This window comes from Topomyia yanbarensis, chromosome 3 (genome assembly GCF_030247195.1).
Source record: "Topomyia yanbarensis strain Yona2022 chromosome 3, ASM3024719v1, whole genome shotgun sequence".
Lineage (NCBI taxonomy): Eukaryota > Metazoa > Arthropoda > Insecta > Diptera > Culicidae > Topomyia > Topomyia yanbarensis.
The window spans coordinates 327,783,014-327,808,416 of record NC_080672.1 but is presented as its reverse complement, the minus strand read 5'-3'; the positions used below and the strand labels follow the sequence as shown (position 1 = coordinate 327,808,416).

The following is a 25,403-nucleotide window of genomic DNA, read 5'->3' as shown; positions in this document are numbered from 1 at the left end:
TCACTGCATCGCCGATCCAAACTCAGCCTGGTCCTGACCGGATTGCCGCATGGATAGGAATCCGAACCTGCCAGCGAGTCTTAAAAGTACATCTGATGCAATCGAGCTGCCGATCGGTCGTTTCCTGTGCGGTCCACAACACGTGAGCTGTGAAAGATGGAAAGTAGAGAAAAAGGAACTGCGGCTAGGCATTGGTCATAAATAAAGAATAACCGGCCGTGTTTGCTGGGGTACAAGGAAAACAAATATGTAAGTAGATGGAGTAGAAAATCGCTGCTCATATTCCAACTTGTAAATACGTTGGCATTGATGGTTCGGTTTCCTTCGAAAACAATCAGAAGAAAGTGCTAGACATTCGGGCAACACATATGGGTTTTTGGGCATGGGAATTCGGAGAATTCTAAGTTGAACATTGCCACATATTGAATGAAGTTTCACTTTCAATGAATGGAGGGCATTTTTCTGGAATTACTTGAGATTTGTGATCCTGGAAGTGAAAGGGATAAGTGGATCACCATCGACGAATATTGATACAGGCTCGATTCAGTTATTCATGGGGAATTATTTTACAGGGACTGTGGCAAGTGACTGTAGTTTTTCAGTCGATATATAAAGATACTTAGTAAATTTCCGAGAAGGGAATTTAGCTTAAAAAATACTAATTATTAAATCTACAGTTAAGCAACGAGTTGCAGTACGCGTATAGAAATAAGTATTAACCTGACATCAATTTCAATGTTTGATTCGACATACTGGTAAAAACAAAATTATTCCGCCACTTTTGCTTTTCCGGTGGACTCCATGCCCACGCGGTGTGCTCCGAGCCCAAAGGGAACAGAATGATATACGGCTTCAATGAGAGATTAACGCCTGCGGCTAAACGATAAGTGTCAATTCCGGCATTGCGGATTGAAACCATACCGTACACCGATGAGCGAATATAAACGAGACCATATTGTGCGGGAAATTAGCTATTTATATGCAGCGTATTACCGGTGCTAAGGGATCTTTCAATTCCATACACCTCATCTAGCCGAGTGCGGTTAGCAATCGCTGCTGATGTGAGGGTACGGAGTTCGTTCCAATGATGGATTCATTCACTGCCGGGCTCCGGTTATGGTTGCGAGCAAACCACAACAGCAAATTGAAACTGTAAATCCAGAAGGGATTAGTCTTTATCTGTCGCTACCCAGCAACGCAATGCAAAGCAAGGACAAAGAACATATTGCCGGGGCCGTGCGATGAAAGGAACGATGCGCAGTCCCTCTGGGATTCAAATTTTCCTTCATACCACAGGTCACGTGTTAGTGGAAGCCGGAAAAGGGGTTGATTGCCAGCGCCGATGGTGATGGAATTTTCCGGCGCTTTTCTCCCCTGAACCAATATCAATGCGCAACGAGGACAACTCTATCGAGAGATTTCATTCTGAAATTAAGTCATGAACGGGGAATATTAAACATAAATATTGTTGAATAGGTTGCTTTAGTAAGTACCTAACCTTTCAAAAAAAAAATAACTTTCATAATGAATATTGTAGAAATGTATTTTATTCCATTATTTGAATAGATTCATTTGTTAAAATATGCAGTAGTAGAAGTCATCCAAATTTTAGGACAAGCAAACAGCGGCATTCACGCGCATACCGAGGGAACAGATAGTCTCCTTCTGGGGCCGTACACTAATTACGTAAGGCTTTTTTAGAGCTTTTCAACCTCCCTCTCATAAGATCTTATCATGATTATCGTAATTAAAAAAACAAATTGTTAATTCATCAAATAATAAGATAGCGAAAACGATATGTATAGAATTATTACAAAAAACCTCATGACAAATTTTAACTGTAATCATCTGCAGAATATTAATTGCATGCCAATCTCGCCCAGTAGAAAGAATAACTGTTGTCAGATATTCAGTAACTCCAATTTGGTCCACATGATCTGCTTTGATATATTTCACTTCCTTTGAATCTATTTTCTTGTGATGTAGAATTTAAAAGAGTTTATAACCTCTTCTGGCATGAATTAATTCTGAGTTCCAGCTGTGACGCTTATCGTACGCATAGCTCCGAGTTAACCATCTTCGAATTTTCTTGAATTTATTTATTTATTTATTTATCGCGCACATCAACAGGCCGTACTCGGCCCCAATGATGGAAACTTAAACTAATTACATCTAAAAAACTGCAGGAATCGATTTCTTAATGATATCTGAGACAAATGAAAGTCGAACAGGTGCGCCACACGTTTGAAGAGGCGTTGTAGTCCCGTGATAGCGGAATTAGCTGTTTGAATAGTTCGTCGAAACGGCACTCTCAGAAGAACGTTTCCGCGTAACGTTCTGGACCTTGCTTGGATGTTAACTCGCTCTAGTAAATCTGGAGAGTGGATGCGTCCTGACAGAAAATCAGAGATGAATAAGGCTCTTGCAGTTTCTCTACGACGCTGGAGAGTATCGAACTGGATGAGTTGACACCGACTCTCGTAGCTTGGTAGACGGACAGGATCGCGCCAAGGCAGGCGTCGAAGAGCATACCGTATAAATTTTCGTTGAACGCCTTCAATTCGATCGCTGCTGTTCATGTAATTCGGGTTCCAGACCGCCGAACAATACTCCAGCGTGGAGCGCACTAAAGAGCAGTATAGGCTTTAGAGACAAAAAAATGTCTATAAAGGATTTAGCCGTATGGAAAATGAAGCCCAGGCTTCGCAATGCTTTACCAACAACATACGAAATGTGATTCTTAAATGTATGTTTCGAATCTAACAGCACTCCAAGATCCTTAACGCAGCTCACCCGGGAAACAAGAGCTCCAGACAAGTTATATTCAAACTCAATGGGATCTTTTTTTCTGGAGAACGATATCACAGAACATTTCGCCCGATTCAGAATCATTCGGTTGTTTTCACACCATCTGCTGAAAGTGTCGAATTGATGCTGCAAATATTGTGCGTCCGTTCGGCTCCTAATTCTGTTGAAAATGTTTAGATCATCTGCATACGACAACCGTGGTCCTTTCAGCTGATAGTTTACATCGTTGAAATAGAGAGTGAATATAATTGGTCCGAGATGACTTCCTTGCGGAGAACAGTTTGGAGTATGCATCGCCTATGTTCACACTGAGTTGACGGCCAACGAGATAGGATTGAAACCATCGCAGGAGTGATCCACTGAAGCCAAGTTTTTCCAATTCAGCGACGGCGATAACGTGATTGAATTTGTCGAAAGCTGCAGATAAGTCAGTATATATATAACATCAGTTTGTTGATTCGCATCGAACCCTTCGGACACAAAAGAGGTTAGAGATAGTAGATTCGTAGACCTAGATCGATTCGGCATGAATCCGTGTTGGTCTTTAGAAATATATTCCTTACAGTGAACAAACACTTACTCCACCATGACTAACTCGATGAGCTTGGAAATGGCACAGAGCGCAGAAATTCCTCGGTAATTGTCAATGTTTCTCTTATCACCTTTTTTGTGGACAGGAAAGATGAAAGCTGCTTTCCACAATTGAGGAAAAATCGCGGTTGTCAGGGACATTTTGAATAGTTGACAGAGTAGTTCCACCAAACCAGATATACACTTTTTCAAAAACACAGCAGGGACACCATCTGGCCCAGGAGATGACGATGCTTTAAGCTTGGATGCTGCTGATACAATATCCGAGTGCTCCACACGAATCTCACTCACTGACCGTTCGAGTTGAGCCACGCCGCTAGCTGCAACGTCAATCTGCTGCGAGGACAAAGTCTCACTGACGAACACACTCGCAAATTTAGAGGCGAACAATTTGCATATGGCTTGTGAATCATGCCCAACTTCACCATTCAAAAACATTGTAGAAGGTAAGCCGGTTTCTTTCCGCTGCTCATTGACGTATCTCCAAAACGATTTAGGATCCGACTTAAGCTTACGTTGCATTTTTCGTTGATAGTTTGAAAAACAAAAACTGTTCAGTTTTTTTAAATCGTTATTACATATTAAGTTCTCAGTGACAAGGTACGGCGTTTGGTAAACTTTCGTAATGCTGCTCTTTTCGCAGTTTTTAGCTGACGTAGCTCGGCTGTCTGCCAGGGGAATTGATCACTTCGTTCACACTCTGGAAATATTCGACACTCAAGATCTTTGGCAATCGCTTCTTGGAACATTTTCCAGATACCTTGCGGGTTTGAATCGAACGTTTGAAAAGAACAAAGTCGGTCTAACAACACGAAGGGTATCAACACTTCTTAACTTGTAAGGCATATTGTGACTCCAGTTCCCGAACAGAACAATGTACGACCAAGAGCCAAAACATTACTCATATTGTTTGATATACAAGGAGTATATGATACAAATGAAAATAGTTCCCTTTTCTTAATAAAAAGGAATATTTTCCTTATATAATTAATTTTTTAAACTTGCTTTATGATATTACGTAAGAAAGGACAAACCCTTCCTCCCCCTCAGATAAGAATTTGTAAGATATTTTGAAACTCCCCCTCCCCCATATGCCCTTACGTAATTAGTGTATGGCCCCACAATGCAATAAAAATTAAAGGTGTGTGCCGATGAAAAATATTGTTATCTGTGGCGTTGGTGTGATTTGGACCGGCGCACAGTGTTTCCAAATAGGCAAAATCGTGATCGAAATTGTTTTGACCACGAAAAACCTTGTTTTAATCCACCTATTGGTGCAATTATGCCTTTCTCAATAGACCTTTCTCGTCCGACCTAACCCCCTTTTTTCTTATTTTTATTCAAAAGACTACACACTTTTAAGAATATTGCCGTTGAAATGAGACTATTTGGAGCTATCGTGATTTTTTAATGATTTTTTTAAATTTGAAAAATGCAAGAATGTTGAGTATTTTTTTCACCTTTGCAAGAATGGTGGGACTCAAAATGTGTGTTTGGGCAACACTGTTTTGTATATTTTTGCTTGAGTTCCTGGCAACGCGGCAAATGAAGTGGTGAGTCGCGGTACAAAGTTCATTGATTATGTAAACAAACTAAAGTGAACCTCTCGGTGGAGAACATTGCATGATAATGTTTAACCTCACTTTTTTGACAGTTCAGAGAGATTGTTTACATAGTCTTGGAATTTTTGTTGATTCGATCATAGTATGAGAAACTTGGTTTGGTTCGCTGCCAAATGTTAACACTTTCCAAACAAGGTCGCTCAGCTGTAATTTTGATTTTTGGTTCATTGAAGAAGTAAGGAATTTCTAGCCAAACATTTGAAAAAGGCCTACTGCCAAATGCAAACAAATCGAATTTTCATGTTCTCTATTAAAATCCTGGGACAAAACCTGTGGATAGATGTTTTCTTTTTCATTTTTTCTGTTCATTTGATCTCTTGTCTTGCATAGCCACTCTTTCTTCCTCACATATTTTAAATGGACTGGCTACATTTGACAGTTCCCCCTCACTGCATTTGACGGTTCCCTTTGGCTGCATTTGACAGCTCCCCCTGGCTGCAATTGACATTAGGTTTTTTCGTATCCACACGTCACGTCCCAGTTAAAAACTATCTATCTGACCATGTGCATAAACATAACGCAACAATGGATTATGAAGAATTTTGATAATGATTTTATAACAAATTATAAAAGGGCCCGGCTGATATAAAAGTCCTAACTAGCAATACACATATTATAAAATGATTATAAAGGATTATTGTAACTGATTCCAAAAGGATTATAAAGGTAGTGAAATACGTACACAATGAATTAAGGGGAGTGTCTGATGTAAACAATTTGCGCAATCAAACTAAATAAAACAGTATTAAATTTTTAAATAGAATTATAATGAATTCGACCAAAACTTCTTTTACCTTTTTCTCAAGGTATACGTTTGGCAGTGACCCTTTTCAAATGTTTGGGTAGAATTTAGATTATTTTATCGTTGTTGCGATCAATTTCATTTGGTTTGTTTTGTTCACAATGTTAGTCGCAGAGCATTTTGGTGATCTATGGCAATTGATGACCTTTACACCCCATACTAGGTCCGCTCCTGTTGCAGTTGTTTCGCCCCGTCCGGCACCGAGTCAACCGATGTCCAGCCTGCACCGCACTCGTCTGTCGCTATGCCAATGGCAGGGACTTGGATTAAAGGCCAAAATTTCAGCTACGGTTGGTGGTGTTGCTGCAATCGGTTTGCCTTCGGCCACGTTGGACATTCGGCTAACGGGAATATTCAACGATTCCAATTCGAAGGAAGCAGCGCCAGTAGCAGACTGCTTCGGTTCAACAATACGCTCCGGTATCGGGCGAAGCTAACACTCCGGCAGGACGAAGGTTTCAATGAGGGGCTCAGGCATAAGTAGCAGAGTCCTTGCACTTACTGCTTGTCGAGTGAACAATTCCGACGAAACCACTGCCGCTCTCGCCAAGTTTGATCACCGTGATTAGTGCGACGTCAGCGGTATAGTGCCAGGAATAGTCGAGGAGAGTGCCAGGACTGACTTGCCGAGAGCTACAAGATTAAATAGCAGAGCGTTTTTAAAGTGACCGTAGTATAACGTAGAGGCTTTAGGCAGATGATTTATTCAGCAGAATAAGATAGCAAAATTACCCAAAACATAAGACCTGGCTGCCGAAGTGAATCCACACACATCGTCACCTACAGAGGCAAGCAATATTGGAACGCAGCGAAATTCCTCACAATGAATTGATCTCGTTAGATGAAATTCCAGGAAGTACAATTTTCATAGAATAATTTAATCGACCGAAATTGTAGTCCTCAGTCGAGAGAGAGAGACTGATAGAGTAGCAGCAGCTAGGAATTTTCTTTCGAAAGCTAGCAGCTGTTTCGCGTATCCTGCGCTAAGTAGAGAGCGTTAAGACAGATCTGACCAACGGTTCCGTCCGGTACCACCATAACACACGGCACCGGCGACACATATATTCACAACATACTAATTACTTATCTTTCAGAAAAAGTAAATAAATTGACTATGAAATCTATCATTCGCTGCCTAGTTATTTCGTGCCAATTTGAACAAGACAGCAGTTGCAGATAGCTTTATTGCGGTGCCAAAATTAATGCAACTCGGGATATAATATAAATTTACATATAATTTCTCCTCCCTGATATTCTACCAGAATATATAATGCTCTGCATTATTATCACTCCAATCAAATCCTTCTTACTCCTTGTCGTCAGTGCCGAGCGCTATTTTGCATATTCCGGCTAAATCAACGACAATGCGATAATCGACGAAACTTTTACTGTAATGGAACTTGAAACCGAATAATAAATTATTGTTCCATACGCTGGTAGGCATTCTGACCAATGGAAACGTTCTTCGATATGAGCATTGAACGATCAAAATCATTTCAACAACTTATCATCGACCGAATTCGTTACCTATAAAGTTCAGGTAAACTTCACCACCTAAAAATGAATAATCAATCGGATCATCTTGTTAGGAATTAACCCACGAGCAAACAAACAAATGTGTACAAATAGGATAAGGATCCATCATCCAGAAAGCAATCGTTTTATAGCCCAATGCTTGATCTTTCGATTCAGCATATGCCACCGGGTTTTACATCCAGCGCCGATTGGTCAATGTATGAACCAGGTTACCATTGTTCCAATCCTCATCCCTCTTGAGTTGATATTCTTTCAAAGAGCATCGAAAGTATTCAAGTAATGTAAATTTTAAAAGTCCGTGTAAACAAATCTTAGGTAAACAAGCACACCGAACTGTCAGAAAAGTGAGGTTATACATTTTCACACAATGCTCTACACGCTTACCCACGGCTACTCAAAAATGAGTCAAAAACTACTCAGTCTAGCGAAAACCGTACCTACTCAAAAATGAGTGAAAGGGGGTTTATTCATTTTTGAGTAAACCTGCTTTCTTTCGAAACTGAGTAGAAAAGACTCACTTTTGTTGATGTTCAATAATGAGTTGAACTTACTGATTATCATGAAAATATATGTGATCGGAGCAGCATTTTCACACTCATCTTTATTCCATGCACTGTTGAAATATGCGATCTGAAGGAGGTTGCCTTCCCCGCACGGGGCATCGAACGACTGTTTTGTATATTTTACTTTATTCACAACTTGAAAATGCAATTCCATTTGTCTTACCGACTAGAACCTGACATGATTTTACATCACCTTCTTTTTTGATTTGATCCATCCCGTAACTAGTAAAAATCTGGGAGAAAAACTAGTTTAATAAGGAAAAACTCCGCCGTCGTTGTTTCGATCACTGAAAATTTGTTGGGTATTATTCACTCAGTAGCAAATTTCAATTCTACTCATTTTCTGACAGCTTCTAGCAGTTGTCAAAAATGAGTATTTTCGACGCACTCACTGAGTAGTACCATATAAGCGTGTATATTTTTGACAGGTATATGAATGAATCATTTCAGCATCAGTGATGCCAGGTCTATTTAAACAATAGCCTGCAGTAAAAATATAAAAGTCTGCAGATTGCTACAAAAATCTTCAATAAATGCGACGTAGAAATGTAGTATGTATATAATTTAAATGATCAAAAATGTTGAAGGTTGGTGTATAAATTAGCTGGCATAGGCTTTGTTCTGCTAAATATTTGTAATCTGCAAAAGATCTGCAGTGAAAACGCAAAATCTACAGATTTACTAATATATATGTAGATCTGGCATCCTTTTAGTATTCCCCACAGGAAATTCATCCAAATGGTGAAAAAATACAGGGAAACAAGGCAAGATAGGTATTCAGAATATGGGGTTAAATGAGCAGCTTGCACTATTTTTGATTTTTTCAATAGTTAGAGGTACCAAATCATCGCGGCAATAGGAAGAAACGAATTGGGGATAAAAAAGGAAGCATCCTATCATATAAAAATTTTTGACGAGAAAGGTCTATTGTCCAAACTACGTTTATATGGCTGGTTATGTGCAATATAATGGTGGAAATGGATAGGGGGAACAGGGCCAATTCGGACCTAGTAAGGGTTTGTGAGCTATAGAACTGAAACGTGTCAACATTCAACACAAATAAATATTTTTCTAAAAGCCTGATCAATTGCGCACATTTTTTGTCTAAGTCGACTTTTTCCGATCTTTTACCGTATTGTGTATAAACGGTTTTGCGCAAAAGTGCATGAAAGGTCCGAATTACCCCAACCCTGTTCCAATTGTGACCACCCATTTCTTTTCGATATCTTGCAATAGAAATGAATTCCAATTTTGGCCTAAGTAAGAGTTGATAGTCTAGCTCAAAACAGGATATAAATAAAAGATATCCGGCAGATCCAAAATCACGATAATGCACTTCATTTAATTATTTGTTATTGCGAACAAAAATCTTGTTTTTCGGCTTATACATTTTTCAAAAACGGCTCTGAAGCAACATTCGCTCCTAGCGCACGCACACGAAAACTGAGATCCGCAATATTTTGTGAGACGGAACAATCCTACATGAAAATGATATATACGCTTTTCATAATATTACCATAGCTGAGAAACAGCTGGGGGTCCGCATTGGCCAGCGGTCCGAATTGCCCCACTTCCCCCTATTACATATTCAGTACGATTTGCACATGCATACAATGGATCCACAGCCACGAACTTCAGATGCTGCATTCAAAAAAATCCTCACATTCAAATTACGTGAAAGACCCTATGGATTGATTTTAAATGTCAACCTTAATGTTTCACATGGCATCGAAGAGTATTAAGTGAAAATCTCCTGAAATCAATAAGATCAACATGTACGATTTAAGTGATTTTTGCGAATGCTAAAAACGTATCTGAATTCCCGTTGTGAAAAATTCAAATCTCAAGATGGCGCACAGCACAAACCCTCAGAGCGTAAGCAGTGTAGAATAATTCGAGGATTCTTTTATCAATTTTATACTTATTATGTTTTAAGGAAGTACGTTTTACCGTGCGTTTTACACTCGTTCACATCTTTGAGTCGACAGTTTTGTCGAACAAAAGCATTCCGGCGGAAAAGCCAGGTCCAAAGTAGTTTTTATTCTGTTCTGAATGGTTACCAGGGCGCTTTCGGATTATGAATGTATGAATGTACTACGTGCAAATAATATGTAATTAATTAGTAGCGTATGGTGTATTCAAATCTTTGCCAGGTTTAGCAAACTGAGATAACTGTTGAAAATTTGAAGACAATTGAAATGATATCATCTCTCCATAAATATTGGATACATCGATAAAACATTTCAGTGTTATAATTTTCAATCTCGATTTTGTTGAGATTTTCAACTTGAACCAGTAAAGCATATTGAAACGGCAGTGAATGTGATTTCAATTCCTTGATCTAGTTAACAATTACAAATTTGCCATACTTAATTAGCACCAAAAGTTCGAATACTGCTAAACAACAAAAATGTATAAACTTTCAATATTGAAAATAAATATATGTGACCTTTTCAATATATGCTTTATATTCTTCCGCCCGTATGTACCCTTCTTAATAAAGGCTCTAGATTTTCTACTGTTCACGGTTTTCTTTTGATTAGAAATTTTAATAATCTTTTAGAAAAGCGTGGAAAAGGGTCATATGAGCAAGCTTAGAGTTTACCGGCGACCTAATCCTTTGTCTGCTACCGCAGGAGTCAGGATCTTTTGGCATTTGATATGCGAATCATGCGGCATGTCCGGACGAGCGTAAAGTAACTTGGTACTTTTATTTTAATTATCTATTCTCCTATCCAAAATGCCCACTACCTGTCATTGTACTTAAGTGAACTGTAATGCACGTTTGCGTAATGCGGATATACTAAGAGGGCTGTACATGGTGGACTACCATCGATACAACATGAAGTGGAACTCCATCCGGTGAGTATTTAGGAATTCGAGAAGCGGAGGATCTACCTGAAAACGGCAATACTGCAGCACTCGCGAACCAATTGCTATATTGTGAGACGTTTCAAGTTAACAAGCACAATAACATTTGGACAACTTGAATGTAATCCTGAAAGAAAAGCCCGCATAAGAAGGGTTTTGCTGTTAAAATTAACAAAAACTGTAGAAATAACCAATATGGTTTAAGGAAGGATGAAGGAGGCAACCCGATTGAGAACACTGATTAGTTTTTATTATAACGCACGTGTAATATGTTGATTACAATAATGACTGCAGTAAGTGTCCGGTCGAGTAAGTTAATTCTATATTGTATTACGTTCTTTATAAAGGCAAAATCTTTTCCTTTTGTTCTTTTAGAATACGTTGACGCTGAAATTGGAAACCGTCAGGCCTTGGACGGGAATGACTTCAATAGGGTACTTTCGTTAAGTGTCAAAATCGGTCAACGTTTGCTGCTACAGTACTACAAGCAGCGCCTTAATTCAGTCATGCGTTGGTGTTTAAGTGTCGAAATGAGGTCTATTTTCGGGAACGTCTTGCTCAAACTTGTGGAAATTGTATATGAATTCTCTATTTTTTGCAGATTTGCGCAATTTTTCAATAGAGTGCTACTAAAATACACAAATAAATGTTGTACTATGTGACTCCTGTGTGTTTTTCGCACTAGAAATCGTAAATTAGATAATAATTTATTGTTAAATGGAGTTGATATGTACCATTTAATGAAAAATGTGGAATTGAAACTAAATGCATCGGTATTTTTCCGATAGCAAATCTAATTCTATTTTATTCCACAGGATTTTTTACGTTCAACAAGCACTCTTAATAAAATTTGATAGAAAGGTAAGATATATGCACGCAAAGAAGATAAAATTTAATATGAGTGACGAAATGCCCTAGAACCCTAACTTTTCGTATTCTGACAAAGATCGCATTGATTCCGTTAGATTCTCGAGATTTTTTCACATTAGAAAAACTGCAAAATATGTATGATTGGCTGTATAGAGCAGAATGGTCATGAGCAAGGATGCAAAATGTCTACCTTTTCTGCGGCTGTAATTTTTCTGCCTACATTCTCATTTCTCTTTTGACGCTACTACCGTTCGCTATTGCAGTACGCCCAGCGCTGTACGGCAGTCTGTAAGCAAAGCAGTAACATGACAAAGAAATACTGGCCCCAGTACAGCCACCAGACGAGAGCGGTACAGCTTCTCTTTCCTTATTTTACACTTTTTAATATTTTTAATCTATTCAATATTTTCAATCACAAACGACCACAATAAATGCGGTTCGTTTACGCCACGATCGGCATCAACGCTTTCGTGTGCGGGCCTCTCCCTTTGACTACGCAGAGAAAAGTGTACAAAGCGAGAGAACAAACTTTACTACGCCACACTCTCACCGAGCAGTACAGCAGCAAAACAAAAATGTATTCTACTGCTGTACGGGAATAGTACTCGGTCTGGCTACCGTTCTGGCAAGAGCTGTAGTGATGCGTCACTGTAGCGGGCTGTACGGCTTGTGCAAATGTAAATATACCGAAAAAAATGTAGTTTACCAGTACCTTTGGCATCCCTGGTTATGAGAATTAGGAGTTTTTTTAACACATGTCCCAAAACTCCAACCTCCCGTATTTTTCGTGTAACGGAAATATTGCCATTGAAATGCTAAGAATGCTTCATTTAATCAAACGAATAAACTGTAATTTTACGAGTGTTATCTCAAAAGTCATAGCATTTAACATATATTTTCTCATATTTCCTCATGGTACCAATGTCAAAAACTTCAAGCGAAGTTGGCGGGGGTCTAAAATTGTCCAAATGATGTGAAATTTGGTATCTGAGCTTACTTTGACATTTAACAAAAAAAAGGAAGGGGCGTACTTTGAGATTTAAAATGACCATGACATCGGCCAAACGGCAGCGCCGAGAACGTGGATGCGGCTGACTTAACAAAAAGGACTGCGGTGGCTTGTAACGCCAAAATGCCGCGAAAACTGGAACCACGCAATAAACGGCGTCCAGCTTACTGGTGGAACGAAATGCTTAGTACACTATGCGCTGCTTGTCTCAGGGCCAGAAGGCGGGCTCAGAGAGCAATATCCGAGCCAGATAGAGAGGAGTGCAAGGCAGCGTTTCGGGAAGCTAGGACCGCTTTAAAACGGGAGATCAGCCTTAGCAAGTCAGATTGCAGCAAGGAGCTGTGCCGAGAAGTAGACGCCGGGCGATCCGGCCTCGTATAGGCCCACATGTCTGCTGGATACACTCGGAAAACTCCTGGAAAGGATTATCCTTAACAGGTTGATGAAATTCACGGAAGGTTCCGCAAAGCAGCATCGACAGTGGATGCAATTCGGACAGTGCTCGAGAGTGCTGAGAAGGCATCAAAACAGAAGTGAAGAGGAGATCGATACTGCACTGTGGTAGCAATAGAATGCATATAACAGCGCCAGCAGGGAGCCATCGCTGCAGAATGAGCGTTCCCGACTATCTATGCCAGATCCTGAAGAGCTACTTCCAGATCAGAGTGCTGCTGTACGAGACGAGCGAAGGGCAGAAGTCAATGCGAGTCACAGCAGGCGTTCCTCAGGGCTCAATTCTCGGCCCAACACTTTAGAACGGGATGTGCGATGGGTTCTTAGCACTGCGGCTGCTCGGGACAGTAAAATCGTGGGTTTCGCGGACAACGTATCACTAACGGTGGTGTGTGAGGCATTTGAAGAACTGGAGGTGTTGGTGACGGACAAAAAACGCGATTGAGACCTGGATGAACAGGGTAAAGCTGCAAATAGCTGACCACAAGACGGAGATGTTGTTGGTCAGCAACTACAAAGCGGTTCAGCGGATGCAGATCGACGTCGGAGGGCACGTGATTGCATCGAAACGTGCACTGCAGCAATTGGGAGTGATAATCGACGACCGGTTGAGCTTCAACAATCACGTCGACTACGCCTGCGAAAAGTCGGCGAAGGCAACAAACGCAATAGAGAGAATCCCGCCAAACGTCAGCGGCCCGACAAGCAGCACTAGACGTTTGCTATCTACTGTTTCATCATCGATACTCTGATATGGGGTTCCTGCCTGGGGTGCTGCGCTGAACTCAAAGCGGAACCGTAAAAAGCTGAATAGGATATTCCGGCTGATGGCAATGCGAGTCGCGAGTACGTATAGAACAATATCGTCGGAGGCAGAATGCGTTATCGCCGGGACTATTTCCATCTGCATCACTCTGGCCGAGAACGTGTGATGCTACCAGCGGAGAAATGCACGTAATTCAAGGAGACTGGTCCGATCGGACTCTTTGGCTAAATGGCAGCAGGAGTGAGACAACGAGGAGAAAGGAAGGTGGACCCATCGACTAACCCCAAATTTGTCGGCTCGGGTGCATGGGAAGCATAGAAACCTGAACTTCCATTTGGCGCAGTTTTTACGAGGCGCGGATGCTTCCGGAAGTACTTGCATCGGTTTGGACATGCTTCATGTTACTATGTTTTAATTGCCGCAAGGTTCTACTGTATCGATTTTGTTGGCTATTTTCGGCAAATTTGAGACTAAGAGAAACGAAAGCAATGAAATTGAAAGACGGATAGGTATTCTAGAGCGAATCAGTTATAAACTTAGAACGGAAAACTAGAACTAGGCAGGCTCATATGGGCATGATCGAAAGGAAATGTGAAGAATTCTTTGCCTTATGCAGAGTAGGAGCCGGCGTCGGCGGTAAAACATGATGATGAGTTATGTTCTACCATAGACCATGCGGTAGACTTGGGTGCAACGCCCAACTCCTACTCTGCATAAGGCAAAGAATTCTTCACATTTCCTTTCGATCATGCCCATATGAGCCTGCCTAGTTCTAGTTTTCCGTTCTAAGTTTATAACTGATTCGCTCTAGAATACCTATCCGTCTTTCAATTTCATTGCTTTCGTTTCTCTTAGTCTCAAATTTGCCGAAAATAGCCAACAAAATCGATACAGTTGGACATGCTTCGTCACCCTTTTGCCAACAGTGTGCGAATGTGCAAGAGACACCGGGACACGTGATCTTCGAATGCCTTAGGTTCGAAGAAGTTCGACAACATCGTAGCACAGATGCGCCGCAACGAGCATACCTGGGACGCAGTCAACAGAATGGATACGAGTATACTCTCCGAGCTGCAGAGGAATTGGCGAAGGGGCCAACAAAGTAGCGCCATTGGTTAGAAAGTCGCTTTGAAGCATCAAAACGTGTTTCGAGAGAAATTCCGCCGCAGAAGAACTCTCCGACGATATTGAATTGGTCCACCGCCGGGGATCAGTTGAGTAGTATGCGACGTAGCACCTGATTTGGGTCGTCGGGCGCCAGTGAACCGAACGTTAGGTTTCACCGGAATCGCTGGACCGACATCGGCACTCTACCGAGCAACTCGTGAGTAGGCTAGATACACCGCCGGGGATTAGACCGAGTAGACCGCGTCGAATAGCTAGCAGTGGGTAGTTGGGGCACCTACTACGCTACGCTCCACCCGGAATCGCTGGATGGACCTCAGCACCTACTAGCTAGCCCGTTGAGTAGGTTAGGTCCACCGCCGGAGACTAGGTCGAGTAGTTCGGGACGAAGCGGGGAGCGAAATGGCTCACGGAAACGAACATCGGTATCAGAAGAAATCTACAGTTCGGTTTCGCGAGAACCTTTCTTGCCGGGGAATTTTCCGTCGGAGTAGGCTCCCAGCAAACTAGCAATCATATATGAAAGTTTACAATAAATTACAAATAATGACAAACTAAATCAAAATTGCAAATAGCGTAAGCAAAAATTTTGTTTTGTTGTAAAAAGTTCACATAAAATGAAAATCTATGATCGAAAGACAATGTCACTTGAAGTTTTTTAATAGTCCACTACAACTTAAAACAACATTGTAAATCCGGAATATTAATGACAATGTTGAAACATTGTATATAAATCAATTAGCAATTGGATTAATATGCAAAATCTTCTCTTCATAGCACTTCACAAATTCTCTGCTAAAGTCTTTTAATATTTGAGCAATAAAAATGTACGCATTACTTATTAAAAAATGGCTTTTGTAAAGAATGTCGGTTGTGATTTGACAGGTATATATCAGTGTGGGCGTGAGTGTCTTATAAAGAACTATGGAAATCCTGTGTCCTGTTTTTTACATTCATAATGTTATTTTTAAAAAAAATACTCATTGTTACAACATATTATCTGAATGCAATTCAAGATTTATAAATCATTGAGGATATTAAGCTGTATAAACCTCCATGTGTGATTGTAAAGTTGATCATATATAAACTCAAAATAAAAAGCTAGATGATTGTATAATGCTTCTGATGAGATCAAAATTCATCGTAAATCACAGTTCTACTATACCGCTTTGTTGTACGTATATGGCCTCCACTTTTGTTCACATAGAAGGGATCTGTGAAATTTTTTACAATCAATTTATATCGTTTAAGAGTACAGTTAGTCAAATTGCAACTTATTAAAGTGAATTAAAATGTTGGCTGGGCTAGATCCATTGTCGGGGACTAGACTAAGTAATTCGCGAACAAGTAAGAGCAGGAGCTGAATGGCTCGTCGGGGAAGTGCACCGGACAGGGAGCCAAAGGTCTCAAGAATTTTTGGTGCTAAAACCAAAGAAGAAGCGGTATCGGGAGAGCTTTTTTCGTGGGGGAACTCTCCGTCGGCGTAAGCTAGGTTCACCGCAGGGGACTAGACTGAGTAGACCGCGACGAGATACCACTAGTCACGGGTCGCCGGGGCACCATCGAACCGGATGCCCTGCTCCACCGGAATCGCCAAACTGACCTCTACACTTGGCTGGTTAGCGCGGTTTCGAGAGAACTTCTCTTGCAGGGGAATTTTCCGTCGGAGTAGGCTAGAACTAGACCGAGTAGTTCGCGAACAAGTCGGGAATTCAACGAGTAGGTGGTGCTGAATAGTACGAGAATGGAATTGCGGTGCTGAATTGCACAAGCGAGCCTAGTCGTTGTGCTGAATGGCAGAAGGGAGCCAATGGGTTCGGTAAATTAGACAATCTAAAGTTGCCGACCAGATTGTCTTCGAAGGGCAAGAGCACTAAGTCTCGACCCACAGTTAGCTCTCCGATTGTCATGGTCTGTGTGGATGGTGTTGTGTCGAGGAGTGGTGCTGTAATCCTACTGAAGACACTAACTACTAAGTAGTTGAAATAGAGTGCGTACTATGTACATATAAAACACCTCCCCGAAGTAATGCCGTAAAGTAGTAACACCCTTTATTTCAGGTGGTCGCAAGACGGCGAGTCCAATTTTAATAAAAAATTTGCACATATAGTGTTAGATATTTCCTGAAGGTTAATTCTAAAAAAATGTCCGATAAAGATTTTAAAATTCAACTATGTAATAAGATCTTAATTACCGCGCGAATCATATTCGCAAACAAGCAGTCTAATCATTTCGCAACGGTAACCAACAATTGCCAAGTTGATTGAACCAATTATTGCACTCTCCAAGATCAACAAAACTCGCAAACAGCAAAGTGAAACGCCAATACACACTTGAAAACCCAACGAGCCCCTGAGCAGTGTACCGGGCCGTGTCTGTATTACCCCGTGCGCCGCTGTTTAACTTGTTTTCTAACACAACACTATTGTTTATCTGTTTACGTTTTTCTTTTCACGTTACGTTTCTTTGTTTTTTATCGCAACTGCGCCGGTTGGTATTTTGCTAAACGCGCGTTCCGATTTTCAGTCTTTATTATTTTTCCAAACTTGCTCAATGATACAGACTGGACGTGGACGGACTTGTTTTCTCTCGGTTCTCTTCCTTCTGGGCTGGGATTTTCTGCCAACACGGGCGCGCAACTCCTCCAGAGCTCATCCCATGCTGACGTGGTAAATATTGGCATTCATTATGGTTGATATTTTTATTTTAAATATTTACTATTTGCATTGTAAGTGAGCATCCGAAGCCGTCGACACTGTCGTCGGCACATGGCACACGTTTGACCATTTTCGGTGTCGCCATTATCTTCGTTATTGGTCACAGAAACATCATAGAGACATACTGTTGGTAAAGCTCTTGATTTTCATGGTATTTTTATTAGAATGTTTAGCGTGCGGGAGAATTATGTTGCTAGTGAAACTATCACAATATGAGACAAATATTTTGAAGACTTGATTTTCAAAAAAGAGACAGTTATATATCAATATGTTTGTATGCATTCAAATAGACGGCGAAGGTGAAGTTAAAGAGCTTTCGAAAGCAAGACTACTCAACATTCAATGGAAAATGAACATCATAAAATTTATATAAGACAAAAAATTTAACTTAAGATTGTTCTTAGATAAATTTAGAAAGAATCTCAGTACATCTTGAAATGATTTCGTTAAAATATGTGATGCTGAATCGGCAGCATTCGCAGATGACCTGAATAAAATGGAACAAGTAGAGGTAAGTGGATGACGCGGCTTCAGGATTGGAATGTGTTTGCCGTACCGTCGGGTGACTGAAATCTATGCGCACACACGCAGTATGTAGAGGTACAGCGGCTTGCGATGTGTTTTCTGAAAAAACATTTCCGCAATATTACCACCCGCAGCGGGCCGCAAGTTTTCAATACAAACCGGGCGGGGAGTTGTATCTTACGGGTCCAACCGATGGATAGGCAGGCGAACGGCACGGTTGCTTAACACTATGGGTCATTTAACTCTAATTAGTTACACTCGGGTTTGGCGGTGGAATAACAACCGAATGAAACGTCTGTTTTTGTTTGCACACTAAACAGGCAGAAATTATTACAGATTGCACTCCGTTGGTGGACAGGTTGATTGATAAATTTTGCAAATGGTTTTCTATTCACGATAATTGGTAGTAATATTCATACTTCTAGGTTTTTTGCATGTTGCGAACGTCCGATAAAATATTGGACAGAATGCTGATTTTCAGTTTGATTATTGAATAAGAGATTCGTAGAAATGTTGTGTAATCATGTTGATCTTGAAATATACATTGATTTTTTTCCATTTGCCATCAGACAAACTAATAAATACGTTATTCGGTTTTGTCCACACTACAGAATTAAAACACGTTATAATATTTAGCAACAAGAAAAATGTCATCAAGATAACGTTAAAACACGTTTTAACTCGTAGTGTGAACGTTGTATCTAAGCTGCTACTTAGGGGTTATATACAAAGTTTCAACTCAAAAAATCGAAAAAATATTTATTGAATATTCTGAAAGTACATACTTTTGGAAAAATCTGTTCGAAATTTCATCCAAATCGGAGGACCAGATTTCAAACCACAGCCGTTCGCAGCGCGCTGGTTCTTCCGCGAATGAAGTTAACACAAAACTTTAAAGGCAATTTTTTTGAAAAGTACCGGTGCGGTGAACGTGATATCTCAAAAACATCCGATTTTCAGATATTTTTATTGAATTATTTGTTTACATTCTCGTGTACTTGAAAGGTTCCTTTTTCATCCAGAAATTTTCAATTCTTTGAAATTAATTTTCGTTTAAAATTTTGAACACCACGAAACTCAATTTGTTGGTCAACATGTTTTTTTTTGTAGGAAAATTTTTTTTATAGAGAAACCGATCCATTCAAGTACACCACAATACATTTTTTTTCAATAATCTGTTTACTTTTTTGATTTCAATTGAGCAGGGGCGGATCCAAAAAAAAAATTCGGGAGGGGTCTGAAATTTCGATTTTACAATAAACATTGTGCAATTCGTAATATTTACTGAATATTAGTTTTGTTGGACAAATTTGGTTTGGAATGATTTTGAGCTTGAAACTTATATAAAATTGAAACTAATTTGAATTTTCTCATTAAGTAAAAAAATTTCGGAGGTGGTCCGGACCCCCAAGACCCTCTCCTTGGATCCGCCACTGCAATTAAGCGGTTCGGCTTGGAGAGCGTACACCGCAAACCTCTACCAAAAAATACGCTTCGGGAGATAAGCCATAACTCTGCCAACCCTGATTATTTTTAATAATACAATTTGTTTTTGAACTTCGACATTACTACCAACGAATGGTCTTTGGTTTTTTCAAATAAAATTTGTATAATACGCTTTAAAAAAATCACGTACTTAGCTTACTTTTTCGCCATAACTTTATATACAACTCCTTAATCAATTTTAAATCTGTCTTCACCACTGAAAAGGTATTTTTGTAAACACTTCGCGAATAGAGAGAGTCTACCGCAAGATATAGTAAAAAGAGTTAAACAAAGTCAGCGAAACAAATGAGAACTTTAACTACGTTAACTTGTCATATATTAGCTATTTGTTAACCAATTTCAAATGTTTTTGCGCCATTTTACAAAGAAAAGTGTACTAATATCTTACAGTTTAGTGTATTTGGTACTCTTTTAGAAGTAAATTAGTTCAGTAGTAAGTGTATTATTAGCGTTTTTGCTATTTTTCTTCAAAACAGTAAATAACAAACATCACTTTTATTACTATCCAAATGATGCATTTTAACAAGTTCTACTGTTTTGTGTATCAGATTAATAAAAGAATTCACTTTGAGTTTTGGTAACAATTTGATTTTTTATTTTTAACTGCACCTCTAGTTTACCAGCTATCTCTAACAACTGTCTCTTTTTTGCTAACTATTATATCGCCAGTGCTGCCAGTTCTCATCACACATATTACACGCTTTCTCTTTTTAATGACTAGCAAACCTGATTAGATATCAAATCTTTTAGGAGGACGCACTACTCGTCCACTGCGCGTTTTATAGGCATTATTCAAAGATGACCCTTCTGAGTCAGACATAGCATTGGTTAGTTCAGAATCACTAGGTATTTCAGAGTCATCTGCTGAGTAGAAACTGTCGGTTTCAAGACATAGCGATGAATCAGGCGACCGTGACTCTGAACATTCAACATCCTGTAGCTCGTTACTTACAGAAGGCTGATGATCCTGCTCAGAATGCTCAGTACAAAGAGATGGCGTAACAATCGTTCTTGCTGGATGATCAGGACGGTTCAAATACTTTGTAAAGTGCTCTTCATACAGCAAATCACTAGTGTTATTGTCTTTGTTTATTGTTTTAGCAATGAATCGCCTATTTCGTCGGAAGTGATTCCCGTAACAATCCCTCACAATGTATGGTCGGTTGTTAACAATCCGAACTATTTGTCCGTAGTGCCACTCTTTGCCGTTCTTTTTAAAAATCACATTCTCACCGATTTCCAAGACAGGTAATGGTTTCGATGAACGGTCGTAGTAATGCTTTTGATTCCTGCGCTTACGATTAATCCTTTCTGCGACATGATCCTCTTTCAAATTATTACGGACTAGCAATTCACTGGACGTAGGAAGACGAGACTTGAGTTGGCGCCCAAAGAACAGTTGAGCGGGGGAAAGGTTCATACTATCTACTGGAGTGGTATTGTATTCGAGCAAACGATACCGAAAAGATTCAACATCACCAACTTCATAACACCTTTTGAGGATGTTCTTCGCAATAGCTACTCCCTTTTCTGCTAAGCCATTGCTTTGTGGATATCGAGGGCTTGAAAATATGAATTCAATGTTGCACTTGTTAGCATACGAGTCAAACGCAGACGAATTAAACGGGACATTATCACTCCTGATTTGTGTAGTATATCCATAATCACAAAAAACACGATCAAGCACATTAATCACATGGCGGGCAGATTTTTCACCCAACTGTCTTGAGATGACAAATCCTGAATAAGCATCAACAATCACAACATGGTCGTGGCCTGCATATTCGTACAAGTCGATACCAACACACTGAAATGGATAGTTTGGAGGAGAGCCTTGATGGAGTGGTTCTTTTTGAATATTACGAGTAAACTTTTCACAAACACTACATCCTTTAACAAATTCACTAATATCGTTTGACATTCCTGGCCAAAAGAATTGTGATCTAGCGCGAGCCAGAGTTTTTTCCACTCCTAAATGAGGTGCGTGAAGCCACTTAGTTATTGTTGATTGTAACGATGTCGGAATAACTAGACGATGCTCCTTAAATAACAATCCGTTCTCATAATGTAATAGGTGACGATGCTTATAGAACAGCTGACTAAGATCATCCAATTGGTGGTAAAACGGCCAGCCATGCTCCACATATCCAATAATGCGACGGTAACGTTCATCATTATCCAATGTTTCCACGTACAGTTTATAATTGTCCGGTGATAGACACACATTTTGAGATATTGCATGGATCATACCAGACAGTTCCTCACTTAAATCCCCATGTCCAGAAAGGGCTGCTCGAGAAAGACAATCAGCCACTAGCATATCCTTGCCAGGGGTGTATTTTATACAAATTCCAGGGTACTTCAATAAGTGTAGGAACATTCTTTGGAGACGAGGTGTCACGTCGTCTATATCACGTTTCACCAGGGACTCGAGGGGTTTATGATCTGATTGCACCAAAAACGCGCGACCGTACAGAAAGAAATGGAACCGTTCACAAGCAAACACGATTGCAAGAAGCTCCTTTTCAATCTGAGCCCATTTTTGTTCGCTTTTGGATAGGGTGCGAGATGCATAGGCCACAGGCATTCCATCTTGGATTAGTACACTTCCTAGTCCATCTTTCGAACTATCGGTTTGAACAACAACTGGTTTATCTGGATCAAATATGGCTAAAATCGGTGCACTAGTTATCGAACGTTGAAGATCTCCGAGTTCGCGGTCATGCACTTCAGTCCATGACCACTCGACATCGTTTCGAGACAGTTCTCTTAATGCGGCTGTGCGCTTGGATAGATTAGGAATGAATTTCCCTAAATATTTCAGCAGTCCAAGTAGCCTGAAAATGTCGGATTTTGTCTTCGGTTTTGGCATGTCGGTAATTGCAGTTATATATGATTGATCAGGCCATATTTTGCCGTCAGACATCACATGACCCATGAACTTGACAGTGTCAGATCTGTATTGTGTTTTAACTGAGTTGAACTTTATATTATTTTTCCTCGCCCGCTCGAGAACAATAGCTAACGTTTTGTCATGTTCTTCCAGATTCTTTGCAGCTATAGCAACATCGTCGAAGTATACTTCTACCCCAGGAATATCCCCAAACAATTGAACCATGCGTTTTTGAAAAAGTTCTGGCGCGCTGCTTATTCCAAACGGAAGACGATTCCAGCGAAACCGGCCAAACGGGGTCATGAATGTAGTTAGATCCGAACTTTGTCGATCCAATTCCATGTGCCAAAAACCATTACGAAGATCCAACACAGTGAATACACGTTTTCCTGACATACGGCTAAGCAGATCCTCAGACTTTGGGATGAGATAATGCTCTCTCTTGATACAAGCATTTAGGGGTTTTGGATCCAGACAAATGCGTAAAGTACCGTTAGGCTTTTCTACAATCTGCATATTGTTAACCCAATCTGTTGGATAATCGACCGGACTGATAATGCCCTGAGCTTCCATAGTGCCAAGTTCCGTTTTAAGGCGTTCATGCAAACTCATTGGGATACGTTTTTTGTAATGTAAAGACGGAACAACATTGTCTTTAAGTACAATAGTACGAGTACCTGGAAGCTTTCCTAATCCTTCAAAAACATCGGAATTAGCTTCAATGAACTTTTCTCTTTCAGCAGGAAATGACATTGAGGACTGAAGGCTATTCAAACGTCCTATAAGCCCGAAGGCAATGCATGACCCAAGCCCCAGTAACGGCTCAAAAGAATCGTCCACAACGAGGAACTCAGCAGAATGAATTGTTCCTTTACTATCATCTACACACTCTAGTTTTACCTGGCCATGAATTTTTATTTCGTTTGAGCTGTAATCTACCACGTTAAAGTACCGTTTATTTGCAACTGGAATATTCATTTGGGTAACAACACTTAATGGTATGCAGTTCACGTCAGCGCCAGTATCGAGCTTAAATTCCACGGGCCGGTCCTGGATTAGATATCGCTTGGTCCATTTTTCGTGTGATCCCCTATTTGACGTAGTATTCGAATTTATTCTATAATAAGAGTTGGATCCACTTAATGTTCTACATCCGCTCTGTCTATTAATTAAGGGCACTGCACAAAGATTACCTGCATCGGTCCAGTTTAACATGTGTACATTATCTCTTTGCTTCGCATCATACTTCGATGTGCTCGACGATGGCGCTGATATAGTCTGGTTACTGCCTCTGTTATTGCCAGTTCGGTTGCTGTTCTTGTTATCGTATTTCGTTGCCTTGCAGTACTTTCTGAAATGACCACGCCGACCGCATCCAGCACAAACCACATCAATTGCCGGACAATAACGACGATGACGCCCGTTGAACGGTTGGCCACAATTGTAGCACATTGAAATCTTTAGCGCTGCTACTTCACTCCCCTCTTTTACAGATTTATCGCTGACGCTGTGTACCTCCTAACGCTCCAACAATTGTTTGTTTTCTGCAGCAGCTTCGTAAACTTTACACATTTCGACGATGCTCGCAAGCGGCTCGTTTTTGCCGTCCAATAATTTAAGTTGCAGCTTCTTGTCCTGAATGCCGACCACAATTCGATCTCGTAATATTCGGTCTGCATACGATGAATGGCAAGCTTCACATTCGAACTCGCAGTATGCCAATTGTGTACGGAGCGCTGTCTCAAATTCAGCGAACGGTTGCTTTTCTTTCTGAACGATGAGATTAAACTTGAACGCCTCGACAGCCAGATTTTTTCGTGGAAGGCAATAAGTGTCAAATGCATCAATTACTTGTGTTAGTGTGCGCTCTCGTGCTACATCGGCGACAGGAACCACAACTGCGGGACGATCTTCTCCTTCGTTCGCGTTAGCTCTCTCAGCTGGTAGGTTTACGATGTTTGCCCCTGCGGCTATTCCACCAAACATGCTCTCCATATCACCATTATTTGGAAACAAAGTGTTATAGATTTCCACACCGTGTTCACCGACTAGCCATAAAAATGTTGCAATTTTGCTCCTTTCTGTTTCGGCTGTTTTGTTGTTCGCAATCATATAAATGTTGAATTTCTGCTTCCACCTTGGCCATTCTTTGGCCAAATTAGTGCAATCCAAAGCTTGTGGTAATCGATCGGAGCCAGATGCCATGTTTACATTTCCTCAACTTCCGATCGCAATTTGACGTTTACTCTTCACTGCGTAAGTAGACACGAGGATAAATTTCGGTCACTCACTGAGTTCACTCTCGCTATTTGTTTCTGTTTTTTTTTTCGAGAAACACGTACACACTGATAAACAAAAGCGGGTCGCAGCTGTATTAGTGTTGGCGACGGTGGTTTTTTCCGCTTCTATGCGATTTCTTTCAATGGTAGCGCTAACGGCGATTCCGGCTTCTACTTTCCTGCCCGGTTTACACCGGTATCCAAGACAGCTTCTTGTACGTTTTCACGACAGTCTTTTTACTTCTGACACCATGTTTTGTGTATCAGATTAATAAAAGAATTCACTTTGAGTTTTGGTAACAATTTGATTTTTTATTTTTAACTGCACCTCTAGTTTACCAGCTATCTCTAACAACTGTCTCTTTTTTGCTAACTATTATATCGCCAGTGCTGCCAGTTCTCATCACACATATTACATCTACAATTCCTTCTTTGAGTCTGCATCAATATCTCTTTTCGTTTGTGGT

General features: G+C 40.4%; 1 protein-coding gene across 1 annotated transcript; it reads right to left on the bottom strand.

Moving 5' to 3' along the window:
* Positions 1-24,109, bottom strand: LOC131688103 (uncharacterized protein K02A2.6-like). Its single transcript, XM_058972256.1, has 3 exons — positions 23,851-24,109; positions 20,525-23,622; positions 1-147 (listed from the first exon to the last, which is right to left on the bottom strand). The coding sequence occupies exons 1-3, from the start codon at positions 24,107-24,109 to the stop codon at positions 1-3; spliced, it is 3,504 nt and encodes a 1,167-aa protein (XP_058828239.1).
* Positions 24,110-25,403: the final 1,294 nt, after the last annotated feature.